The 26,464-nt window shown below is 34.2% G+C and overlaps 1 protein-coding gene across 1 annotated transcript in view; it reads left to right on the forward strand.

Moving 5' to 3' along the window:
• Positions 1-26,464, forward strand: part of LOC124106515 (protocadherin Fat 1-like) — a 149,747-nt gene that overhangs the window by 27,368 nt on the left and 95,915 nt on the right. The window contains exons 9-13 of the mRNA XM_046464165.1: positions 1,758-1,849; positions 7,010-7,122; positions 7,841-7,986; positions 20,101-20,281; positions 22,623-22,779. Of these exons, the coding sequence (XP_046320121.1) occupies positions 1,758-1,849; positions 7,010-7,122; positions 7,841-7,986; positions 20,101-20,281; positions 22,623-22,779 (689 nt within the window). The remainder of the gene's footprint in view (positions 1-1,757; positions 1,850-7,009; positions 7,123-7,840; positions 7,987-20,100; positions 20,282-22,622; positions 22,780-26,464) is intronic.

The raw sequence follows: 26,464 nt of genomic DNA on the forward strand, positions 1-26,464 counted from the left end.
TAAACTTAGCCACTTCGTTATTTGTCATATTAAACTTAGCCACTTTGTTATTTGTCTCCTTTTACCTTTTCTGTTTGAGTGCTTGTCTTCCTCTCCCTATTTCTATTAGGAGAAACTGAAAGTTGAAGTCAAGAGGAACAAGGCAAATTTCATTAAAACACTCCTCCCTCTCCCCCGGACCAGTGCCTGTCTATTGCAGCTGTGTAGCGACTTCTCACAGTGTTCCCTCTTCTGTCCACAGAAGCATCACCTTTTGAAAATTCAAAATTTCTAACACACACACACACACACACACACACACTTCTTGCTTTGAGCAAAAACATACCTTCTGCTATGGATACTAATAAATATCTCTGAAATAGGAATTTATGTCAAAGGGATTGTTCTCAGGCTGAAAGAGAAGTCCCCTAGGTGAGCTCTGGCAATGAGCCAGCTTTCCATTTGATGTTTGTGAAGATAGTATCTTTTGGATCACTTTGAAACAATAGGATGTTCTCTGTAATTTCCATTCAGTCTCCCCAAATTATAGTAAGCTTTAAAAAGATACACATGGATCCCATGAAGGTCATTTTGACCTGTTTTCTACCAGACTTGGCTGAACCAACACAAACTGCTCAAGCACTATCAAGATCATGATGCCCTCTTTTCCATTACGTGGGCTGTGTCCTTGGGATGGATGGATAGTAGGGGAAAATTACTTTCTATGAAACACAGGGTAACTAAGTGCCTCTCTGAAAAGGTGTTGATCTGATTTTTAAGTTGTTGGTTTGATACACATGTTCACCTCACTGTGGTTTGTTATCTCTCTATAATTAACACAGAGCAAACCATTAAGTTAGAGAATCTGTTTATATGTGTTCAATTTGAAACAAAAGTTCAAAAAAAAGCTAGTTCCATTTACACAAAAATTATTCCTTAACATCCTTAGAAATAGTCAAATAATATGAGGCTTTTGCAGAACCACCTAATTTATATCCAAGACTGAGACTTTTTGAGAATCCTAGATGAAGAAACTACCAATGATTTAAGTGTGCATGCATCTGTGTTATTTGATTTTGGGGTGAGAGAATCACAATGGTAACATTGGACGTAAAATAAGAAATGTTTGGGGAAATGAGAGTAGCAGTTGTGAAATATTTATGTAAGGTATTTTATTTAGTCCTCAAAACTACTCTGAAGTTGGAAATGTACTTTATCTGCATTGTCCAGATGAGAATACTGATGAAGCAGGAATTCAAGCTCATTTCTTCTGACTTTGCTACCTGGCTCCACATTGTGAACATTATTGGGGAACAGAACAAAAACTTCAATCTTCTAACATATAAGAATCCCAAATGAAATATCTTAGAGACTATCGAGGTTGTACAAGCACTGAGCAATTATATCCCATTCCACACACTAGTCCTAAATTTAAATTTAGAAATATGAATTGGAACTATGTTGATTTAAAAAATACAGATGTTTATGTGAATAAATATTTTTAGTTTTCCGAAAATGTATTAAGAAAACTGCTTGAAAGCCAGACATGGGAGCATAAACCTATAGTGTCAGCACTCAGGAGGTTGAGACAGGAGCATCAGTTGAGCCCAGGGGTTCAAGCTCAGCCTGAGCAACATAAAAAGACTCTGTGAGCCACAAAAAACAAACAAACAAAAACCTGAAGTTGAAATTTTTACAGCATGAAGACATATCACACCCATATGAGGCAAAGAATGTTTGAATTTAAAATTTTGTTCATGATTTTGGTAATTTTATAGGTGTTTCAGTGTCTGTTCCTGAAAATATTCCTGCATCTGCTTTTATATATATGATTCTTTCAAGGGACCCAGATATAGGACAAGAAGTTGAAGTAAGTTTTTAACTGTCAGTTATTATTTTTTAAAAAAATTGATTTAAAAGTGTCTAATTTTTAATCAGCAAAAAGTTATTTCATCAGCTTTTTAACTAAAGTAGTCACCTAATGACAGATTTACACACTAATGAAATGTCCTTTCATTATTTTTTTTTATTCATTTCAATCATGTCATTTCATTGTTATTTTCTTTTATTCACTCCAGTCAGGCATATTTTCTTCTTATACATGTAATTTGAATAATGGACATTTTAGATCTCCCCCTTATTTCTGGTTTCAGCAATAATTCCTAAAGAATAGAAAATTCATAAGTAATAGATGACAACATGGTTACAGCTTAAGAGGAGGTAAAGAAAAAACTTAAGATAATTTATTCATAACTGCATTTTCTCAGAAATTTCTAATGGTGCAATATGACCTAAATGTAATTATATTTTTTAAGAAAACAACTGGATTCTTGATTATACATTATAAATCATATTAATATATTAGAACATTCTGCCTTAAATTTAGCAACTCTAATTCTCCATAGAAGAGACTTACATTGTTTCCCATTTGTTCATAATTGTTGCAAAAATACTGGCTTATAAACATGACTTGAGAATTCAGTTGAAACTAAAGTTTAGAGGAGCAGATCTCTGGAGAATTAAGCCTATATATAATTTTTATGGTGACCCGATTTCAATTGAGGCATTGATTAGCATACTCGATTACATGTTTTGTTCATATGAATTTAGACGGAGAATAGACGACAACACAGGAAAAAAATGAAATTCCTTGTTTACAGGTTCAGATCCTCCATTGTGTGAGTGTGTGTCTCAGGAGGGAAAAAGACAGAAGATGGGGGTCTTATGCGTTTGAAATATGTGGGTTTATGTGGGGGTTTTGGCTATGTGTAGAATTGGTGTTTCCATAAATATAAATTGTAATTATGTGTTTACACGTATATTCCATAAGTAAAATTTATAACATTTGGATTTTATTGCAAAAGTCATTAGGAAAGAGAAACAAAGACTTGGAAGATGATAATTTTTTTAATAATTCAAAACCATAATAGTAAGGGGAGAAACAAAAAAATTCCACAAGAATATTTAGTGGAGTTTATTCTAAAATAAGCCAACTTTAGTTGTTCACTTACAGACAATAAAATGTAAGCCGTTATGCCTGTCAAAATGGCCATTGTGACTTTTTAGAAATGGCATTGGATATCACATCTCCAAGTTTTATTCTTTTTCTTTAAGCCAGAATCTGGATGTAAATTTTTTGTAATTTCGTTTCTCTATGAAATTCTTTTCAAAATCTTTAATATTCATCTTGAACCTGGGCCCAGTTATAGGCATGGGTGACATCAATGTACAGGAACATGCCTATGCCCATAAAATCTTTGTCTCCAAAGCAATATTTCATTTTTTTCCATATAGAAAATCAATACAGAGATGACATCAAATGGTTTCTTCCAAGTATTTTAGTGCATGTACCTCCTTTAGATACACTTCCTGAGTATACAAGAGGGAGTGACATTTTTTTTTAAATTGGAAAAAGCTGCATATGTGAAACTACAAAGTAATTATGAAAACAGTGACAAATATTTACAAAAATGCTCTAGTACTTAAGCACATGAACCAATGGAAAAAGTACAGTTAAAATGCGAAAAGAATGTTCAAATTGTTTTTGAAGTCTGGAACTGAGAGTAGGTTCAGATTTAATTTATGGGCACTGTTTTTACAAACCTAATTTTTATATAGGTCTGGCCAAATATCTGCATCAAAACTGTCAGCTCAAAATTCACGCTTTTTCAATAATGTATTTACCATGTTTGTGTTTTTTCTTTAAGTTTCTAATATTAAATTCTTCAACTAACGCCACTGCCTACTTTGCTTTGGATTCACGTAATGGTGTCATTTCTAAAACCATTGAACCTCTTTTGGACTATGAAACAAATCCTAAGGTGAGACTAAATATAAAATAGAGAATTAAAATAACAAATGCCTTTAAATACTTTTTCAATGAAAAATAATTATTGGAACTTATCTAAATTGAAATAAAAATATACCAAATTTTATGTAATTGCCTTTTCATATTCACATAGATCATGTAGAAATTCTCATTAAGAAAACTGATGAAAAACTTAATTGATTCATCTTACTTTTTACTTAGACCTTTTAAAAATATCTCTATTGTTGTATGTGCTTCTATGGGTGTGTGTAAATGTTGGAAGAGGGATCCTCTCTATATTCAAAAGCCTAGAACTGAGACAATGTCCTGTGTAATTTAATGAGATCATACTTCTTAGTTTTGAATTATCTGGAGAACTGCATCTGTCTGACTTTACTTGATTGTAGAGACCTAACCTCTTTTTTTCCTCATTGTCCTGGTCAAATTTCAAATTTAAAAAGATTGAGAAAGAAAAGTATAAGGAGATGGAGAAACATAATAAATCACTTCTCCCTACCAACTTGTTCTGAGAAATGGAATCATTTAAATTTCAAATGTTTTCCAGTTTCTTAAATAATTCTCAATGATGCTTCCACTAAAACTATCAAGTTTTTTCCCCCCTTTATTCTCTAATCTTACCTAGATACTGACTTCCTAAACTGCAAAAATTTTGGCCAGAACTTTTCTCATCAGGTAGGAATAAAAGAAAAACAAAACAAAACAAAAAAACCCCAAACAAACAAACAAATCCAGCCATTTCTCTAAGACCAAAACATCTGGTTAGCCATTTATAAAATTACTTTTCATTCTGGTATTATGGGCTCTCGTGTCATATAGTCAACTTTGCTGTTTTTCACTCACTCCTAAAGACACAAATTGCCTTGATTATTTTTGTTCTTTTATTGACATTCTGATTTTAATTGCATTGAATTTATAAAGTATAATGGCATCTCATCATCTTTAAACCATCATTGAGAATTATTTAAAATTTGTTTAAATTTTTAATGACTTTATATTTATCCAGATTTTTCATACTATTTGTATAGCATTCTTAGCCACCCTTCATTTTATTGTTAAATATCCATTTTCTAATTGTTCTTTATAGTTGTATAGAAAACTATTGGTTTTTGTTTCCTGATCTCAAAGACAGCAAATCTCAAAATCCTTTTATTGATTCTAATACTATCTTGGTGATTTTTCATTTTTTATGTGTCAACATTCATAAAGGGCTTGTGAAAAATAAAAGTTACTACTTTCTCTATAATCCTTACAATTTTAATTTATTTGTTTTAAGCCTTCCTGTTCTGATAAGAACTTCCAGGGGGGAAAAATGTTCACTAGAAATGGTATAAGAAAGAATCCTTATCTTGTCATGATTTTCAAAAACATTGTTTAAATGGTTCAAATTAGAATGCTATTTGTTGTAGGATATAGTTAATCTTTATTTAATTTTCTTTTATTAAGAGGGTTTTTTTTAAAATCAGGAGTTTGATTTTGACTTATATACCTTTTTTCTCAATTTATTCTAATGATTACATTTTCCTTTTTTCTTTCATCTATTAAAGTTTTAAGCTACTTAAACATATTTTCTACTATTACACCATCCTGTGTTTTAGCATATAACCAACCCCATTTGATATCGTTTTCAATATTGACTGCTAATTCACTTAATTAATATTTTAGTTTCATTTGATGCTTGAATTCTGGCTAGCCCTCCTACCCCCATTCCCCACAGCTGTTTGGACAGTGTTGAAGAGCTGTTCTTCCAAAGGGTATTTACCATTTGACTCTGTGAGACATGCCTCTGGCATAACTGGCCTTTGGGAAATCCATATGTTATTTTCATGCCTTGGCAATTCTCAGAGGAGATGGTTAATGTGGTTACTATTCACCTGTAATATCCCACCCCTACCCCCACTTTTTCTTTCCCCTTACAATATCATTTCAGTAGTATTTTTGAAGGATTACAGAAAACTATTTTATTCTGTACTTCAATCTGATTTAAAAGCAAAATTTCACTTGATCAACTTTCACCTTCCTTTGATTTACATGTCAATCTTCCCGATTAGACATGCTTTCCTACACACTTAAGGTTATTTCTAATCTTAATAAGATAATTCTTATCTCTAGTATATACACTTGCATCAAATAGTCAGTACTTGAGAAATAATTTTTGAATGAAAACATTTAACTTTAGCTACCAATTTCCAATGTTTTGTTAAGATTCAAAACATATAGAGACAACAGATTCATTTGTTCAAAAATACTATTTTTGTTTTCCAAGTACTGTGTTGCAACTCTTACCTTTACTTCTAAGTACCACACATTTAGTTTTCTCCTACTTTTTTCCTAATTGTGTATTTTATCTCTATTTTATACATTTTTCTACCTTATTTCTAAACAAATAGTTTAAACGTGCTTTTTTCTGAAGAATAATTTGCTTAAATGTAATATATTGTTGTTCATACAAATTTTAGAATATCCATATCTGTGATCTTCAATTTCTTCTCACTTATTTAAAATATTCCTGAAGTAGAAAGCTCAAAAAGTTATAATTTTGTGGATTAAATGTATTTTAAAGTACTTTTTGTGTATACATAGAACTTATTATAAAATTAAATTTTAAAATGAAACAAAAAATTACAATCATTCTTTGACTTCATCAAAATTATGTATTACCTCTTTAGACTACACTTCTTTGTTGTTTATGGCATTGGAATGTTACCTCTTTAAATAAAATTTCTATTCTGAAGTTTCTAAAATATTTGAGGCTTTTCAGTCAGTATTTTCTAAAAGTTAGTTGTTGAGCTTCAGAGATTTTTCCCTAAACAATAAAGTTACTTTTATTTTGATATTTTATTTATTTTTAAAATGTATTTATTTACTCTAATTTGTTATAGTATTTTGATATTTTAACAAATTTAAATTTGACGTATTTCCTTATAGTGGTATGCTGAAAAACCATCAAAAATTTAACCTCAGTATCATAACAACTGGGAAGTTTGCATTAATTGCAGAATCTGCATGAGAATACAAGAGATGTTCTTTTCTAGAAATGATTTTAAAGTGTTTTTGGGATGCTACATTTTTATGCTAAGAATTTTTTAGAGTGTTTTTTTTTCTGTTTTATTTTTAAAGAACTTTTTATGAAGGGGTAGATGCATATTTTAAGTACCCAAGAAAAAAAAATAAAGATGTACTCTCTTCTCTTGTTTATTTTAGCATTTCCAGTTTGTAATTGCTGTTAGTAATAAGGAGAACCTCCCTGTGGAGTCATGTATTGGCACCATCACTATAAACATCCAGAATGTTAATGATGAGAGTCCTGTTCTTAAGTAAGCAATGAGTTATCTAAATATTTAAGTGCTAAGATTAAATCACTGAAACTTTTTAAATAGCAGTTAAAATATCAATGTTTTACTATTTCTATTATAATTTTCTTAAAATTATTAGAAATCAAAATTTTATGAACTCTTTGTTATTGATTTTTTTAAATAAGGATTAAAAATCAACTCCATTTCTACTTTGCTTTCAACACTACAAAGAGAAATAATACTTTGGTGGAAAAGATTCTAACATTTGCTATTTTCTTGCTGATTAACTTTAATATGTAAAATATTACAGAAAACTCAGAGATATGTTCATGTTGTGGATCAATGTGGCAGTTCAAGAGAATTTGGGCAATAAGTTCTTGCTGATATTAAAATATTTCCAAACATATGAAATGAAAATGTGATTGCCAGAGTGTTTGTAGAATTTTATCATATGGAAAACAGTATAATTTACTAGTCATTGGAAGGACTGGAGAAAGAGTTTAGGTAAAAAAAAATTGAAAAAAAAAAAGAAAAGAAGAAGAAAAAATATTATAAGATCATTTATGATATGTAAGCATTCCCTACATACATAATAATCTACAAATTATTTAAGACCAGTGGCTTTAAAATGTTACAAAATATGTATCACAAGAAATTTAAAATATTTGTTGTATGACATAGATGAAAAGAGACATTTGTTTATACTGAATGATAGAAAAAAATCTCTTTTGTCCCACAGATACATACCAGATGCACCTATAAATATTTATGAAAATCTGCCTGTTGGAACAATGCTGGTCAAGTTGACAGCAACTGATAGAGACATAGGGGACTCAGTACACTATGAATTTATAGGTACACAAAAAGAATTTTCTATAAATGAAGGTAAAAAAGTTTTGTGGCTAATCATTTCAGAAAGTATAATATAATGTATTTTTCACTAGCTAAATATAAGCCTGATTATCATTCTATTAGGATGAAAACATCTTCAAAATATTTAGCAGTGTATTTACATATTTCTATGAAGTAACAAGTAATCATTTCTTCCTTCTCAGAAGTATGGAAACTCTCAGACAATTCAGATCCATAACAGTATTCCCTAGGATTTTATTGTATAGTTTTCCTCTGAGAAGTAAACTTTCCCATGGAAACCAGAATACTAGTTAACATAAATTGAATATTTATTTTTATATCATACATTCTTCTAGGACTTTGCATGCATAATAACCCCTTTGGGGTTTTACTGTCCTAACCCCCATCTATCATATAACTCCTGGAGAGGAGTTTTAATTTAGCCAAATTCATATGATTAATTTCTTTAGAAGACCTGTAGTGAATTTAATCTGCTTGATTGTGACACTTGTAACTCTGAGTACATCTCACATGACTGAAAGTTAGAAGTTCATGCCTCTAACAATTTAGGTATAAAGTGAGGAGGAGGAAGAAAGAAAAATTTCTCATCTTTTAAAGAGGGTATACACATAATTGGATTAAATATAAATGGTCTACCGTATCAATAGAAAGACCACCATGTAGGGGATCAGAATCTGAGGTTAGGGAAGAAGATGACCCATGGAGGGGTGGCTAGGTATGGCAAGTCACAGTTTAAATGGAGGGGAAGAAGGGTCCTTGAACTGGGTATGAGGGAGATGGCAGCAGAGAAAGGACAGTAGTTTACATACAGGGGGATTGATAACTACATTAAGGAAAGGCTGACACTCCTATAGGAGAGATGAATTATCAAGATAGAAAATGAAAACCATGTGGGTGGGGATGAACCATGTGGGTGGGGATGAATTAAAATTTGAAGGTATCAGAGTGAATATATGCATTTCAATATACATATTTGTATATATGTGTCTATACATAATATACACAAATACACAAAAAGTATTGACATAACTACATGTGTATACACACATACATACATTCTGTACCTGTGTCTACAATAAGATTGAAAGAGTTTAAGAACTCCAATGTCACAATAGCAAAAGTATACTTTGTGTGCAGATACTGACCTCTAAGTCCCATTTCCCTACAAGAGCTCCTTAGAGGAATGGTTCCTTTTGAGACTAGAGCAGTTAAAATATAGTATGAACAAACATGCAAGAACCTACTCATACAATAACAAGGAATGTCAATAAGGTGAAGAAATTAGACAAAATTGGTTATATTTTGGAAATGCTAGGTCCATTGGAATATCAAAATAAATAATCATGCATAGAATCAACCAAGGTGTCCACCAATGGGTGAAAAGATGAGGTACGTGCAGTATATTTTCACAATGGAATACTATTCCATTCTAAAAGAGTTTGCAATCTTGTCATTTGCAACAGCATATACAGAACTAGATATCATTTTGTTAAGTGAAATAAGCCAGAGAGATAAAAGATAGATAATACATGTTCTCAGGTCATAGAGACTTGGAAGGACACAGGATGGGAGATGAAAAGGAGATTAAGAGGTACCAAAAGGTAGGTAGTAGGAAGAATTAGTTCTGGCTCTCTACAGCACAGTAGAACAATCACTGGTCATAACAGTGAGATTTATCACCAAATAATGAGAACATAGGAGTATTAAAGTTCCCCAAACATAAAAATGATTAAGATTTTAGTAGATAAAAATATTTATTACTCTGATTTGGTTGTTATACATTGTATACATATATCAAATTATCATAATGTACTCATAAAGATCTATGAATATTATATATCAATAAAAATAAATAGGGCTGGGGTTGTAGCTCAGTGGAAGAGTGCTTGCCTAGCATGTGTGATGCACTGGGTTTGATTCTCAGTACCACATACAAATATATAAAATAAAGGCCCATCAACAACTAAAAAAAACATATTTAATAAATAAATAAACATAAATAAGTTTATTGTACATTAAAACCCATAAATAAAATGGGACACCATGAGTCCACAGAGACATAAATATGCAAATAAACATGACAGTTTGATGAGGTAGAGGATACTTATGTAGTTTCAAATACTTCTCCACAAAATATATTTTGCACAAGGCAAAACAGTAACTTTGGAATGGAGTAAACTGGCAGATGCCTGCTTAGTCAAGTAATTAAGATGGACATGATTAGTAATGAAACAAACTGACAGAATAAAGTATAACTTCTGTGGTATTTAATCAAAAGCTTTAAAACCTTAATCAATTGAGAAAACATCAGGCTCATCTAATCTGAGGGAAATTCTCCAAAATTGCTATTTTTAAAAATCTTAACCCACTTGAATCAAAGTGTGAAATATGATATATCAAGAACTATATAATCACATGGGGGAAGATGGCGGCGAAGGGAGTGCATTACCCCCGTGTACAATGTCACTGTGCGGGAGAATGACAAGTTAGAAAGGCTAAAAGCTATCTTGTTAGGAATTTCCAGCAAAATTGGGGTGCTCCAAAACCTAAAGGAAGGATTTCCATCGCACGAGGATCAGCTACGGGGGCTCAAACGCGAGAGATTTGTTCGCACGGAGGGTCACGCTGCTTATTCAGCAAATCGACCCATGGCTAGAGTCTGCGGCGCGCTCTGGGAAACGAGGAGAAAGCAACGCAAAGATTCAGCGCTGCAGTTTCCGCAGGCTTCTGCCAGCTGTGCAATCACAGTACTAAGTGCTGAATTCTGGGTTTGAGACAGGGGAAGGAAGCGGTCCAATTCGGTTCTCCACACCGGTCAGACCACAGAGGAAGCCAGCGGCCAACATCTTGGAGAGCTGACGTCACCATCCCTGTTTTCGACTGATCGCAGCTCATTCAGCCATAGAACAGGTAATTTCAGGCTGCCATTTGCCTGCGGCTCGCAGACAAATTACTCAGGCTCAGTGCTGATTAACCCGCAGAAACTGCTTCTTGGAGCCTGCTCCTATCAGAACATACACCGAGCACGGAGCGGCCGAATTCCGGTTCCCGGAACTGCTCTGGCCCAGGGCTAAAGAATCCGCGGAAACTGCTTCTCGGTCTGGGTCCTGCTGAACACTGTGGAGGTAAATACCAACCGAGTCTTCATAGGCAGTGGCAACAGGACTGAGACGGGGCTTGTGAGGGCCGGTCAGGACTCACCCGTTGCTTTGGTCACCCGGCAAAGGGAACGAAATGCTGCCATTCGCATGGGATACCAACATGGCAGAGATCTGATGTCATCAGAAAGCGGCGGAGGAGAGAACTTCATCGATACCAGCGGCGACAGAAACAGTTGGTCTCCTGGTAAAGAAAGTGAGTCACAAACACCCGAGTCTCTCTCACTTTGTCATCAAGCCAGAGGGGCAGAGCAGAGCAGCCGCCCGCTCCTGGAACAGGCCCAGCGGCCCGCCAGCATGACCCCAATTGGAGTAGGGGCAGAGCAGAGCCGCCACCTGCACCCGCAAGGTAGGCAGACCTGCGACTGACCGGCAGAACAGGACCAGTGGTCGGCGGGCGTGGTACACACGTCACCCCAGGTGAAGTAGGGGCAGAGCAGAGCCGCCACCCGTGCCTGAAAGGTAGGCAGACCTGTGACCGACCAGCGGAAAAGGCCCAGTGGCCTGCCAGCGTGACACACACGTCACCCCATTTGGAGTAGGGGCAGAGCAGAGCCGTCGCCCATTCCTGCAAGGTAGGCAGACCTGCGACCGACTGGTGGAACAGGCCCAGCGGCCGGCTGGGGTGGTAGGCATGTCACCCCAATTGGAGTAGGAGCAGAGCAGAGCCTTCGCCCATGCCCGGAACAGGCCCAGGGGTCCGCGGGCATGGTAGACAAGTCACATCAATTGGAGGAGGGGCAGAGCAGAGCCGCCGCCCGTGCCTGCAAGGTAGGCAGACCGCCACCTAACCCTGCAAGAGAGACTTTTCAACTATACAAGAGCAATATAAATATATAGGGGGAAAATTTTTTCAAAAACACAACAGTTTCACCAAGCAGAAAGAAACGCAAGCAATATGAAAAGACAAGGAAAGAAAGGACCACAAGCAATGTAGGTCAGCTCAACTTTAGAAGAGGTAACAGCTGCAGCAGATGGAATGTCAGATAAAGAATTCAGGATATACATGCTTCAGATGATCTGGAGTATCAAGGAAGACATTAGACAGCAAAATCAGACAATGAAAGATCACTTCAACAATGAATTACACAAACAAATCCAGGCAGCAAAAGATCAACTATACAGGGAGATAGAGGATATAAAAAGCAAACAAACAGAAATCCTAGAAATGCAGGAAGCAATAAACCAACTTAAAAACTCAATTGAGAATACTACCAGCAGAGTAGAACACTCAGAAGATAGAACATCAGACAATGAAGACAAAGTATTTCAACTTGAAAAGAACATAGACAGCTCAGCAAGACTGTTAAGAAATCATGAGCAGAACATCCAAGAAATATGGGATAACATAAAGAGACCATACTTAAGAGTCATTGGGATACAGGAAGGTATAGAGGTCCAAACCAAAGGAATGAGCAATCTATTCAATGAAATAATACAAGAAAACTTCCCAGACTTGAAGAATGAGACAGAATCCCAAATCCTAGAAGCCTACAGGACGCCGAATGTGCAAAATCATAAGAGATCCACACCTAGACACATTATAATGAAGATGCCCAACATACAGAATAAGGAGAGAATTTTAAAAGCTACAAGAGAAAGGAAGCAGATTACATTTAGGGGTAAGCCAATCAGGATAACAGCTGATCTTTCAACACAGACTCTGAAAGCTAGAAGATCCTGGAATAACATATTTCAAACACTGAAAGAAAATGGGTTCCAACCAAGAATTGTGTATCCAGCGAAATTAAGCTTCAGGATGGAAGATGAAATTAAAACCTTCCACGATAAACAAAAGTTTAAAGAATTCGCAGCTAGAAAACCATCTCTTCAAAACATCCTGCCAAAGCATTACACGAAGAGGAAATGGAAAATAACAATGAAAACCAACAGTGGGAGGTAGGACAGTAAAGGGGGGGAAAATAATCAAAGAGGAAAACAAACCATGTTTAGTAACAGAAATAAACAAATATGGATGGAAGAACAACCTATATCTCAATAATAACCCTAAATGTTAATGGCTTAAACTCACCAATTAAGAGACACAGGATAGCAGAATGGATCACAAAACAAGACCCAACAATATGCTGCCTACAGGAGACGCATTTGATAGGAAAAGACATACATAGGCTGAAGGTGAAAGGTTGGGAAAAATCATATCACTCATATGGACTTCAGAAACAAGCAGGAGTATCCATACTCATATCAAATAAAATAGATTTCAAGCCAAAGTTAAACAAAAGGGATAAAGAGGGACACTACATACTGCTCAAGGGAACCATACACCAAGAAGACATAACAATCATAAATATTTATGCCCCAAACAATGGTGCAGCTATGTTCATCAAACAAACTCTTCTCAAGTTCAAGAGTCTAATAGACCACCATACAATAATCATGGGAGATTCAACACACCTCTCTCGCCACTGGACAGATCTTCCAAACAAAAGTTGAATAAGGAAACTATAGAACTCAATAACACAATTAATAACCTAGACTTAATTGACATATATAGAATATACCACCCAACATCAAGCAGTTACACTTTTTTATCAGCAGCACATGGATCCTTCTCAAAAATAGATCATATATTATGTCACAGGGCAACTCTTAGACAATATAAAGGAGTAGAGATAATACCATGAATCTTATCTGATCATAATGGAATGAAACTGAAAATCAACGATAAAAGAAGGAAGGAAAAATCATGCATCACTTGGAGAATGAACAATAGGTTACTGAATGATCAATGGGTTATAGAAGACATCAAGGAGGAAATTAAAAAAATTCTTAGAGATAAATGAAAACACAGACACAACATATCAGAATCTATGGGACACATTGAAAGCAGTTCTAAGAGGAAAATTCATTGCTTGGAGTTCATTCCTTAAAAAAAGAAAAAACCAACAAATAAATGATCTCATACTTCATCTCAAAATCATAGAAAAAGAAGAGCAAAACAACAGCAAAAGAAGTAGAAGGCAAGAAATAATTAAAATCAGAGCTGAAATTAATGAAATCGAAACAAAATAAACAATTGAAAAAATTGACAAAACTAAAAGTTGGTTCTTTGAAAAAATAAATAAAATCGACAGACCCTTAGCCATGCTAACGAAGAGCAGAGAGAACTCAAATTACTAGCATACGGGATGAAAAAGGCAATATCTCAACAGACACTTCAGAAATACAGAAGATAATCAGAGATTATTTTGAATCCTTATACTCCAATAAATTAGAAGATAGTGAAGGCATCAATAAATTTCTTAAGTCATATGATCTGCCCAGATTGAGTCAGGAGGATATAGACAACCTAAACAGACCAATATCAATTGAGGAAATAGAGGAAACCATCAAAAGACTACCAACTAAGAAAAGCCCAGGACCGGATGGGTATACAGCAGAGTTTTACAAAACCTTTAAAGAGGAACTAATACCAATACTTTTCAAGCTACTTCAGGAAATAGAAAAAGAGGGAGAACTTCCAAATTCATTCTACGAGGTCAACATCACCCTGACACCTAAACCAGACAAAGACACTTCAAAGAAAGAAAACTACAGACCAATATCTCTAATGAACCTAGATGCAAAAATCCTCAATAAAATTCTGGCGAATCGGATACAAAAACATACCAAAAAAATTGTGCACCATGATCAAGTAGGATTCATCCCTGGGATGCAAGGCTGGTTCAATATACGGAAATCAATAAATGTTATTCACCACATCAATAGACTTAAAAATAAGAACCATATGATCATCTCGATAGATGCGGAAAAAGCATTCGACAAAGTACAGCATCCCTTTATGTTCAAAACTCTAGAAAAACTAGGGATAACAGGAACATACCTCAATATTGTAAAAGCAATCTATGCTAAGCCTCAGGCTAGCATCATTCTGAATGGAGAAAAATTGAAGGCATTCCCTCTAAAATCTGGAACAAGACAGGGATGCCCTCTCTCTCCACTTCTGTTCAACATAGTTCTCGAAACACTGGCCAGAGCAATTAGACAGAAGGAAGAAATTAAAGGCATCAAAATAGGAAAAGAAGAACTTAAATTATCACTATTTGCAGTTGACATGATTCTATACCTAGCAGACCCAAAAGGCTCTACAAAGAAACTATTAGAGCTAATAAATGAATTCAGCAAAGTGGCAGGATATAAAATCAACACGCATAAATCAAAGGCATTCCTGTATATCAGCGACAAATCCTCTGAAATGGAAATGAGGACAACCACTCCATTCACAATATCCTCAAAAAAAAAAAAAATAAATAAAATACTTGGGAATCAACCTAACAAAAGAGGTGAAAGAGTTATACAATGAAAACTACAGAACCCTAAAGAGAGAAATAGAAGAAGATCTTAGAAGATGGAAAAATATACCCTGTTCATGGATAGGCAGAACTAACATCATCAAAATGGCGATATTACCAAAAGTTCTCTATAGGTTTAATGCAATGCCAATCAAAATCCCAACGGCATTTCTTGTAGAAATAGAGAAAGCAATCATGAAATTCATATGGAAAAATAAAAGACCCAGAATAGCAAAAGCAACTCTATGCAGGAAGTGTGAATCAGGCGGTATAGCGATACCAGACTTCAAACTATACTACAGAGCAATAGTAACAAAAACAGCATGGTACTGGTACCAAAACAGGCGGGTGGACCAATGGTACAGAATAGAGGACACAGAAACCAATCCACAAAACTACAACTATCTTATATTTGATAAAGGGGCTAAAAGCATGCAATGGAGGAAGGATAGCATCTTCAAGAAATGGTGCTGGGAAAACTGGAAATCCATATGCAACAAAATGAAACTGAATCCCTTTCTCTTGCCATGCACAAAAGTTAATTCAAAATGGATCAAGGAGATTGATATCAAATCAGAGACACGCCGTCTGATAGAAGAAAAAGTTGGCTACGATCTACATACTGTGGGGTTGGGCTCCAAATTCCTCAATAGGACACCCATAGCACAAAAGTTAATAACTAGAATCAACAAATGGGACTTACTTAAACTAAAAAGTTTTTTATCAGCAAAAGAAACAATAAGAGAGGTAAATAGGGAGCCTACATTCTGGGAACAAATCTTTACTCCTCACACTTCAGATAGAGCCCTAATATCCAGAGTATACAAAGAGCTCAAAAAATTAGACAATAAGAGAACAAATAACCCAATCAACAAATGGGCCAAGGACCTGAACAGACACTTCTCAGAGGAGGACATACAATCAATCAACAAGTACATGAAAAAGTGCTCACCATCTCTAGCAGTCAGAGAAATGCAAATCAAAACCACCCTAAGATACCATCTCACTCCAGTAAGATTGGCAGCCATTATGAAGTCAAACAGCAACAAGTGCTGGCCAGGATGTTGGGAAAAGGGTACACTTGTACATTGCTGGTGGGACTGCAAATTGGTGCAGCCAATTTGGAAAGCAGTATGGAGATTTCTTGGAAAGCTGGGAATGGAGCCACCATTTGACCCAGCTATTCCCCTTCTCGGTCTATTCCCTAAAGACCTAATAAGAGCATGCTACAGGGACACTGCTACATCGATGTTCATAGCAGCACAATTCACAATAGCTAGACTGTGGAACCCACCTAGATGCCCTTCAATTGACGAATGGATAAAAAAAATGTGGCATTTATACACAATGGAGTATTACTCTGCATTAAAAATGACAAAATCATAGAATTTGCAGGGAAATGGATGGCATTAGAGCAGATTATGCTAAGTGAAGCTAGCCAATCCCTAAAAAACAAATGCCAAATGTCTTCTTTGATATAAGGAGAGTAACTAAGATCAGAGTAGGGACGAAGAGCAGGAGAAGAAGATTAACATTTAACAGGGATGAGAGGTGGGAGGGAAAGGGAGAGAGAAGGGAAATTGCATGGAAATAGAAGGAGACCCTCAGGGTTATACAAAATTACATACAAGAGGAAGTGAGGGGAAAGGGAAAAAATAATACAAGGGGGAGAAATGAATGACAGTAGAGGGGGTAGAGAGAGAAGAGGGGAGGGGAGGGGAGGGGATGGGGGATAGTAGAGGATAGGAAAGGCAGCAGAATACAACAGACACTAGTATGGCAACATGTAAATCAATGGATGTGTAACTGATATGATTCTGCAATCTGTATAAGGGGTAAAAATGGGAGTTCATAACCCACTTGAATCAAAGTGTGAAATATGATATATCAAGAACTATGTAATGTTTTGAACAACCAACAATAAAAAATTTTAAAAAAAGAAAAAAAAAGAACTATGTAATGTTTTGAACAACCAACAATAAAAAAATAAAAAAAAAATCTTTCAAAGGGTTAAGGTGGTAAAACTCAAGGGAAGATTTAACAACTTTTTTTAGTTGAAAAAGTTGAAACTGACTAACAACACATGACAATATGAACTGGATCTTCTTTTTATTAGAAAATAGAGACAATCAGTGAAATTTGAATGAGACTCTCAGTATTAAATGTATTGATATTAACTTCCTGATTTTGATGCTTGTATCATGTATATTTTGGGAAATGTACATCAAATTTTCAGAAGATGAGGCATTATGTTAGCAACTTACTCTCAGATTATTCAGGAACAAAAGCCTTCTACACAGGTTTATTTTTATTTAAAATATTATATTATATTTAAAATAAAAATGAAAAAAAATTATAGCTGTTGATGATAGGCAGAGAAAAGCCAACACTTTAAATCATGTTCTACAAATTCCTGAGGAAGAAAACAAAGCAACCGACCCAAGAAATAAAAGTGTCATTCAAGAATACATTCCTAGACTATACCGAAATTTCATCTCACTCCAATCAGAATGGCAGTCATCAAGAATAGAAATAATAATAAATGCTAGAGAGGAGGCGGGAAAAAGGAACACTTTTACACTGTTGGTAGGCTGTAAATTAGCACAACAACTATGGAAATCGATATAGACGTTCCTTAAAACTCAGCATGGAACCACCAAAAGACCCAGCTATAACAATTTTTGGTCTAAAGGATTTAAATCATCACACTATAATAATACATGTATACTCATATTTATATTAGCACACTTTGTAATAGCCAAATTATGAAGCCAAACTAGGTGTCCGTCAATGGATAAATGGATAAAGTAGGTTTTCATGGCTATGAATTTTGAAATTGTTCTTCTATCAGTGTATCAGTTTTTAAAATTTTAAATTAACTATGGAAAGCACCTAGGTTTTCATTTTCTTATATGAAGATTAATTATAATGGTAAGATAGAACAAATTAAAAATTTGATATAAGTAGTACAAAAATCTATTATTTTTTTAAAAAATTGACTCTTTAAGGAAGAAATTTATGTGTCTTTCTTTCAATTTTTGTTTCATCACTGTCATAAAACTTTTAACCAGATCAAAAGCCTATGCCTGAGGGCCAAGAATAACATTCAGAAAAGCTTTATCAAAGAAATATGAAAAAATCTATGTAATAATCATTCATTTACTTTGCATACAGGAGGGAGTAAGATATTTAATTAAACTTAATTTCTCATATTCATGATATTTACTATTTTGAGTAGTAAACCTAATAAACTTTTCTCCCATTCTCCTTTAAAAAATAATAATAAAAAATAAAATTCTACATGAACCAAAAATTTTTAAAAAAGAAAATGTGACATATTTACAATAATGGAGTTTTATTCAGCCATAAAATAATGGAAATTATGTAATTTGCAGGAAAGTACATAAAACTTGAGAACATTATGTTAAGGGAAATAAGCCAACTCAGAAGGTCAAAAGTCCTGTGTTTTCTCTCATATGTGGAAGCTAGAGAGGATAAAGAAAAAAAAAAAGCAAGAAAAAAGATCAATATAATAAAGGGGACTGAGCAAGGAAGAAGGGGAGGGAAAGGGGAAATACTGGGGAATGACTTTGACCAAATATTGTTATCTTTTGTGCATATATGAATATGTAGCAACAGATCTCACTATTATGTGTAATTATACTGCAACTTTAAGAAAACAGGGGAAAAGAATACATTTCCTATAATAAGAGATTTGAAGCTGCATATTACGAGAAATGTGAGGTTCTTGGGAAAATCAACCCAGAATGACTAAATTCGAAACACATTCCAGTATATTATTAGATGTTAACTTAGAAAAGTGTTTGAGTCTTTAGGCAAAAAGACTAAGTCACTTATAAGAGAATGATAATCATACTGTAAACAAACTTTTTTACAATATTTTTTCCATCAATTAATGAAGTAACATACTTAGGAAACATGAAAACACAAAATGAGAGTTGAAAATTTATATCCAGCAAAATGATTTCACAGATAAAGACAGCAGATAAAATTTTCAGAAGGTGAAAGTAATAAAGAAATATTATGCCTATAGTTTTTCCTCAAGAATTCATTAGGGAATGTACTCTAGACAACCAAAATGCTTGGAGAGCTATCAATGTAAGAAATGACATCAAGCATCAAGTATGTGTTTACATTTAGCATAAAAAAACACAGTTTATAAAGGAGACAGTGTATTGTACATGTTACATGCTCTGAAAATGTAGATACAATAAAAATGATTTAAAAAACAGTTCCTAATTAATATCAATTTTTCTTTTTGTTCTTTTTCTCAGTGTACTATCCACAGTTTCACACACATCCACTTAGCCACATCCAAGCCACCCCAATCTACTCTCCGATTTCTGTGCTCATTTTTCCATTCTCAGCCTAAGCTTCACAGTGTACTGCTCACAACCCTCCCGCGAAATACCATCTGATCTACACAGCTCAGGAGGCTTCTCTCTTCCCCTGTCACTTACCTGACTCCCATTCTTCAGAAATCCAAAGTTGTATGTAACTCACTTGGGAGCTACAACAGGTCAACAACTGACCTTTATTTTGTTCCTAGAACTATTTTATCCATGCCATTATTTTAAATCATAAATTATTCATCTTGTGAATGCTGAATACATTTTCATTTGCTTGCCTTTTAGATTCAGGAGAGATCACAATTGCCTATCCTTTGGATTATGAGGATGTAGCCACCCCAAAGTCTTGGGTATTATATATTAGAGCTTATGACAACAAACGGATGCATTCAACAACTGGGTCACTCACAGTGATACTACAAGATGTGAATGACAATCCACCTCAGTGCTCACAGGATATTTACACGTAAGTTACAGGAGCAATTATGTGAGTTTCGGATTTTGTCAAAGATAAAAGAAAGAAATAAAGAGTAACCATCATGCCATCCCTGGTGGAAGCAGAAGCCCTTCATTCTTTCCTCATCTTATTTTCAGATAATATGCAGCTTCTCTTTCTTTTTCCTCACTGAAACAAGTGGATCTGCTTTTATTTGCTCTCAAAAAACAATGTATAAAAACAAGTCTCAAATGCTCTAAAATCTGAAATTCTTTGAGTGCTCACATGATATCAGATTTTGGATTTTTGGATTACAAATGATTAACTCGTATATAGAAAACCTGAGGAAACCATAGAAATGTGTGCTTCCAGCATCAAAAGGTCACCAGGATGGGATTAATGTCAACTACATGCAATAAAATTTAGATAGTTCTGCAAGTGTTGAAAGGGAAGCTCCTGATTCATCAGAATTTTTACTTTAATAGCAGAAATAATATTTTATATGTTATGAAAGGTTTGGGGTAGTTTGCCCTCAAATTACTTATCTTCTATTTTAAACAATATTTTGTGGAAAAAAACGCAGAATATGTACTTGATCATTTTATAGTAATAAAACAGTAAAAAAAATCCAAATATGAAAAAAGTGTCTTTGCTCTGCTGTACTTCAAGATTCAACTTTTATGATCTCATAGAAGTCAGTAGTCAAATGGTGGCTATTAGAGGCTGGTGCAGCAGTGGGAAGGACAGAAAGTACCTGATCGACAGGTACTAAGTTTCAGTTAAATTAGTAAGTACTGGTGTGCTATTGCATAACAGGGTGACTATAGATAATGGTAACATGTGGTGAATTTCAAAAGCTGAAAGAAAGGATTTCAAAAGCTTTCACCATAAAAATGATAAATGTTTGAAGTGACAGATATGTTTAAACATTGCACAGGGTATGCATATATTAAAACATCACACAGTACTCATGAATATGTATCATTTTCATGTTTTTATGTACCAGGTAAAAAATAAATTTAAGGTTCAAAAAGAATCAAGTTTTACTTTGTAAACTTTTTGTCCCTGTTGTTTTGCTAAAAAAAAAAAAAGGCTGAAATAACAAACAATATTTCTGCACACTCTGTAGTAGTTCCCTTTCACTTTTTTTTTTTTTTTTTTTTTTTTTTTGGCAGGGGGTGAGGATACCAGGGATTAAACTCTGGGGTACTTGACCACAGAGCCACATCCCCAGACCTATTTTCTATTTTTATTTAGAGATGGGGTCTCACTGAGTTGCTTAGCATCTCACTTTTGCTGAGGCTGGCTTTGAACTTGAGATCTTCCTGTCTCACCCTGCAGAGTCGCTAGGATTACAGGCTTGTGCCACTGTGCCTGGCTTCCCTTCTCTTTCTATTCCAGCTAGTAGCCTATAGATTCTTATTGAAGGAATATTATAAAATTTAGTTTCCAGAACATTCTTCACGTTAACAAATTAAAAAATTCATCTTTTATTTCATTATTTTTTAGTACTAAGGCATTTTCAATGATTAAATTAATAATACCTTTTGACAACTGAGGAAAACATACAATTATAGTCATTTGAACTCATCACAATATTTTCCACTTAATTGCTGTTAATGAATTAAACGTACATATCAACGGCTAAATTTAATAAGCATGTCCTTGCCTCTTATGGGAAGAACAGCACAGGTTTGTTGGCCATACTGTTGGCACTCCTCCACACTGATTCAGGGATCCCAGTTTGTTCAGTAATTTTGCTTTGCAATGTTATTTCCTTTTTCTCCCCACCACATGGACAGAAGGGAGGGAGAACATGTGGAAAGTACTCCAAATTGTAACTATCTTACCTAGAGCTGATGCACAGTCTTCCTTTGCATTTCACTTGCCAGTAGACTCCATATAAGCCAAGTGCAGGAGCTATAAGGAAAGTGGGACATACAGAGGGAAATATGAATATTGGTCAGAATCAACAGTTCCAGCTCACTCTCCTGTAAATTTAATAGCAAGGAATTCTCAGTACCTTATTTTAAAAAATTAAGACAATGATATGGTATCTGCTACAGGGTACAAATTGTCATTTTGTTCAATAATATATATATATATATATATATATATATATATATATATATTTTACTAATTTGCTGCTTATTTATTCAACATAATAATACTTCATTTCCTTTGGCCTCAACAAGAATGCCAGATGATTTATTATACAATTCTTTATCAACACTATGATTTTCTTATTGGCAAAGTGGTTATTTAAACTGTGAACACATTTTAAAACATCTTTTATGCTAAATATTATCATCTGCATAAATCTTGATTAACATGTTATACCACATTTTTTCCTGTGTTTTACTCATTACAGAATTGAACTTCCTGAAAACATCCCATCTGAAACTCTATTAGTCTCTCTAACATGCACAGATAAGGATGCAACTCTTCCTAATAACAACATAGCTTATCATTTGATTATGGATACTTTTTCAAATAAAACCTTTACTCTCACTAACAATGAACTGAGGGTAAGTATTTTAAAGTTGCTCTCTGAATGTGACCCTGTAATTAACCTTAAATAGAAAAACATTTTATTTTTATTATTATTAAATTCTTAATGAACTACAGTAGTTCAAATAGCTGATGGCAGAATTTGTTCCTGAATTTTCAACTGAACCTGAAATTGCCAACAACATATCTTGCTTTGAGATGAACAATGGAATGCAATTTTAATCTTGCGAACTGAACTAGGAAGGTTACAAATTTCCTTCAACAAATGGTTCTGTGATGGAATACTGTCTACTCCTTTGGGTTGTTTTGGATATATTATGTTGGATATATATATTAATAAATATATAATAAATATATTAAATAACTAGTGAGGTTGGTATATAATTAGAATAATTGTGCATACTTATTGCTATATCCTGGAATATGCAGTAGGTAAAATATTTTACCAATTGGGGAAATATAGATTTTATTTCCTGTAAGTTTTGAGGATAAAGTCATTCAACAAGTTGCTATATCATATATTTTTTAAAAAAACAGGAAATTAAATTATGTACTGTGTTCAACACAGTGATAAAAATGTTGCTTATCTGAACAATTAGCTTATGAACAACACAACATGGACTAGATGAGTGAAATATAAGTAAGAAGTACTTTTTCACTTAGTTTTTATACTGATTTAATTGAAATTGAACTTCTACCCAAGATGCATGTCAAACAAACCCCTATATCTTTACCACTTGCTGTCCCACACTGTGATTGAGGCAGAGAATAATTTTCATGACATTAAAATACTGTGATGTCTTTCAGTTCTGCCTTTCAATCTTAATGCTGTTCAAAATCCACCCTAGCTTTTTTTTGTGTCCCCATTTCCCATGTCCCCTTTTGCACAACCTTCATAATTTGCATTAACATTTCTTTTAGGAAGCCATCCCTGATGTTTCTTCTCTTTCATGTTTGGATGAGGTGCCTCTCCTTGGCTTCTCACAGCATTTTATAGCTCTCTAACCTTGGCACTAATCACATATTTCACCTCTGTTTTCCCAATTAGAGTAAAAGAAGAAAGTTTGTTATTAAACTAGGAGTATGACATATTTGGTGCTGGTTGGATACATATTAATCAAGACTGCATTAATGAATCATAAATAAACAAAATTGAAATTTCAAATCATTTTTAAGCCATTGACAGGATTTAGTAACAAATTATTGCCAAGTGCATCAAGGTTACCTTTTCACAATTCTTTGTAGTAAGAAGATATTGCTGATATGACCAGAATATTAAAATAGATTCATATAAACTATATTATATATATATATATATATATATATATATATATATATATATATATATATATACACACACACACACACACACACATACATATACATATACTGATAATAATGAAAAATAATGTGGTATCAAAATATTCTCAATTAGGAAGGTAAAAATCATGGCACTATGTAATATATCTTTGAATTCTTCCTATTTGGACAACTCTAACAAAAATGAAACAAAATAACCAAAATTATACAAATAAACAATAGCAAAATTATTGTATTGGATATACTCTAATTTTGACTAAACATAAATCCAGTCTCAATATTCACAGAATGAAAACCATTGATTCCCCTACCTTTCCCTGGAGATTGTAGAATATGAACTTCAATTAACTTACTGATATGTGATATAACCCCTTTATCTTTTTCTCCCAATTACTATATGACTGGATTGAATATAATTGCAATTCTCTTAAATGGGATATTAAATTCAAAAAGGGTTATTAAGATGGTTACATGCTAATCTTGCTATAGCAGCAAGGGAAGAAAAGCCAGTTTGTAAAAAGAAAGACAATTTTAATGCTTAGTGAATTAAACATTTATTAGCAGAATATAGAAAGAAAACCTATTTAGTTTTCCAAAAATGCTTAAGTTTTAAGATCACGAAAGACTACAATCTAGAACTTGAATTTTTTAAAATGTAAATGTAGAGGTGATTAGTTCTTTTTACCATCCTTTGGCATGTGTATTATATTAAGAGGAGAAACAGCTCTAGCAGTCATTCAAAATGTGGACTTATAATAAACATCAAAACTTTATTTTAAAATAATGATTACAGCTCTAGTAGATTAGTGTATATTAACTTAAAGTTATCTCAATTAATTAAGGAATGATTTTCACCAGGATACCAGGAATAAATGTATAATTTTAATGTTTAACAGTGAATTACTATTTAATTAATCCAAATGATTTCATATGCAATAGATTTAACTTTTAAGTAAGGTAATGAAATGAATATTTCTCTAAGTCAGTATTGTTAGTCTTGTATTTTATTAGGTTATTTCTCTTTAATGGACATTGATGTGAAAAAATCACCCCATCCTATGTATTTTGTTAGTCATTCCATTCTTAATTACTATTGTCTAAGGATGATCTGATATTTTTAAGATAACATAATTAACAGATTTGCAAATTATGCAGCACAGTAATGAAATGAATCACTGAATCCATCCTTGCACTTCAGAATTACAAAATCACTAACACCAATTTACCTGTTCCCACCCTTCTCCTTGTGAAACTGGAGTTTTGAGAGGAAACTCATTCTCTGACAGGTGGTGGATGGGGTCTGCTAAGATTGCGGGCCTCTGCAGCCAAGAAGTGTTGCAGCTCTTAATATCTGGCCATGCCCTCCAATGTTGCAGCAGACCCCAGAGACTTACCTTCAATTTCTTCTTCTTTCTGGGTTCTTGTCTTGTGAAAGCCTCAGACCAGAATGAGTGAGTGTAAGAGCAGGATTTAACTGATAGTTAGGAACAGAACTCTAGCAGTGCTGGAAAGGACCTGAAAGCAGGTTTTCTCCCTCCAACTGTACTAGTTTAGGTGTTTATATAGTTTTTGGGCCACTGCTATTGGTCCAAATTTATGTTAATTATGGTTTGAAAAGAGTACCAATGTAATTGGTCTAAGTTGATGCTAATTAAGGTTTGGAATCACAAATGCTATTGGTCAGCTCTTGAGCCCCGATTTCCATTCAGGTCAGCCTCCCTTCCATTTTCTTGCCACCAGTCAGGAAGCCACAGGTTGAGGTTCTGGGGTGTTCCATGTTTGCAGGTTCTGGGCAGCAGTACTGTGTGGAGTAGGCTCCTGAAGCAGGGTACCAGTATTATGCCCAGGCCTGGCTGAAGGATGATAGTTTGGCAAGCCTTGCCTCACAGTGCCTCAAGCCCACCACGCCTGTGTGGTGGGGGGCAGGGCTTACTCCTTCAGCCCCACCCATCTGGGCTGCCACTTTTCAGCTCCACTACTCCTTTGCCAGTTCTGGGCAGGGACCCATAGGCCGGCAGCATAGCTTAGTAGCCAGGGAGCCCTGTCACTTATCTTCCTGAGAAAATAGGTATATTGAATTTTGTGTTTGTTACTACCTCGAGGAATTTAGTTTTATCAACCATGTATGTATTCCTGAACTATATTGAAAAGCTTTAAAAGAAATTATATAATATATGCAGATTCATAACTTGATATTTATGTTGTGCTTCTAATGACTGTCTCTATACAGGTCATATCAATCAATATGATTATTATAATGTTCCATATTATTCTTTAATATTCTATTGGGTGATTCTAGTCTTTCTCCCAAAAATGCAAGTTTGAAGTTCCTTCTAATTTTTGCTTATTATGTGTAATATTATTATGAATATTATTATGCAT

The sequence above is a fragment of the Marmota monax genome, unplaced genomic scaffold (assembly GCF_021218885.2).
Source record: "Marmota monax isolate L192 unplaced genomic scaffold, Marmota_monax_Labrador192_F-V1.1 WCK01_AAM20220418_F8-fsc00065, whole genome shotgun sequence".
Lineage (NCBI taxonomy): Eukaryota > Metazoa > Chordata > Mammalia > Rodentia > Sciuridae > Marmota > Marmota monax.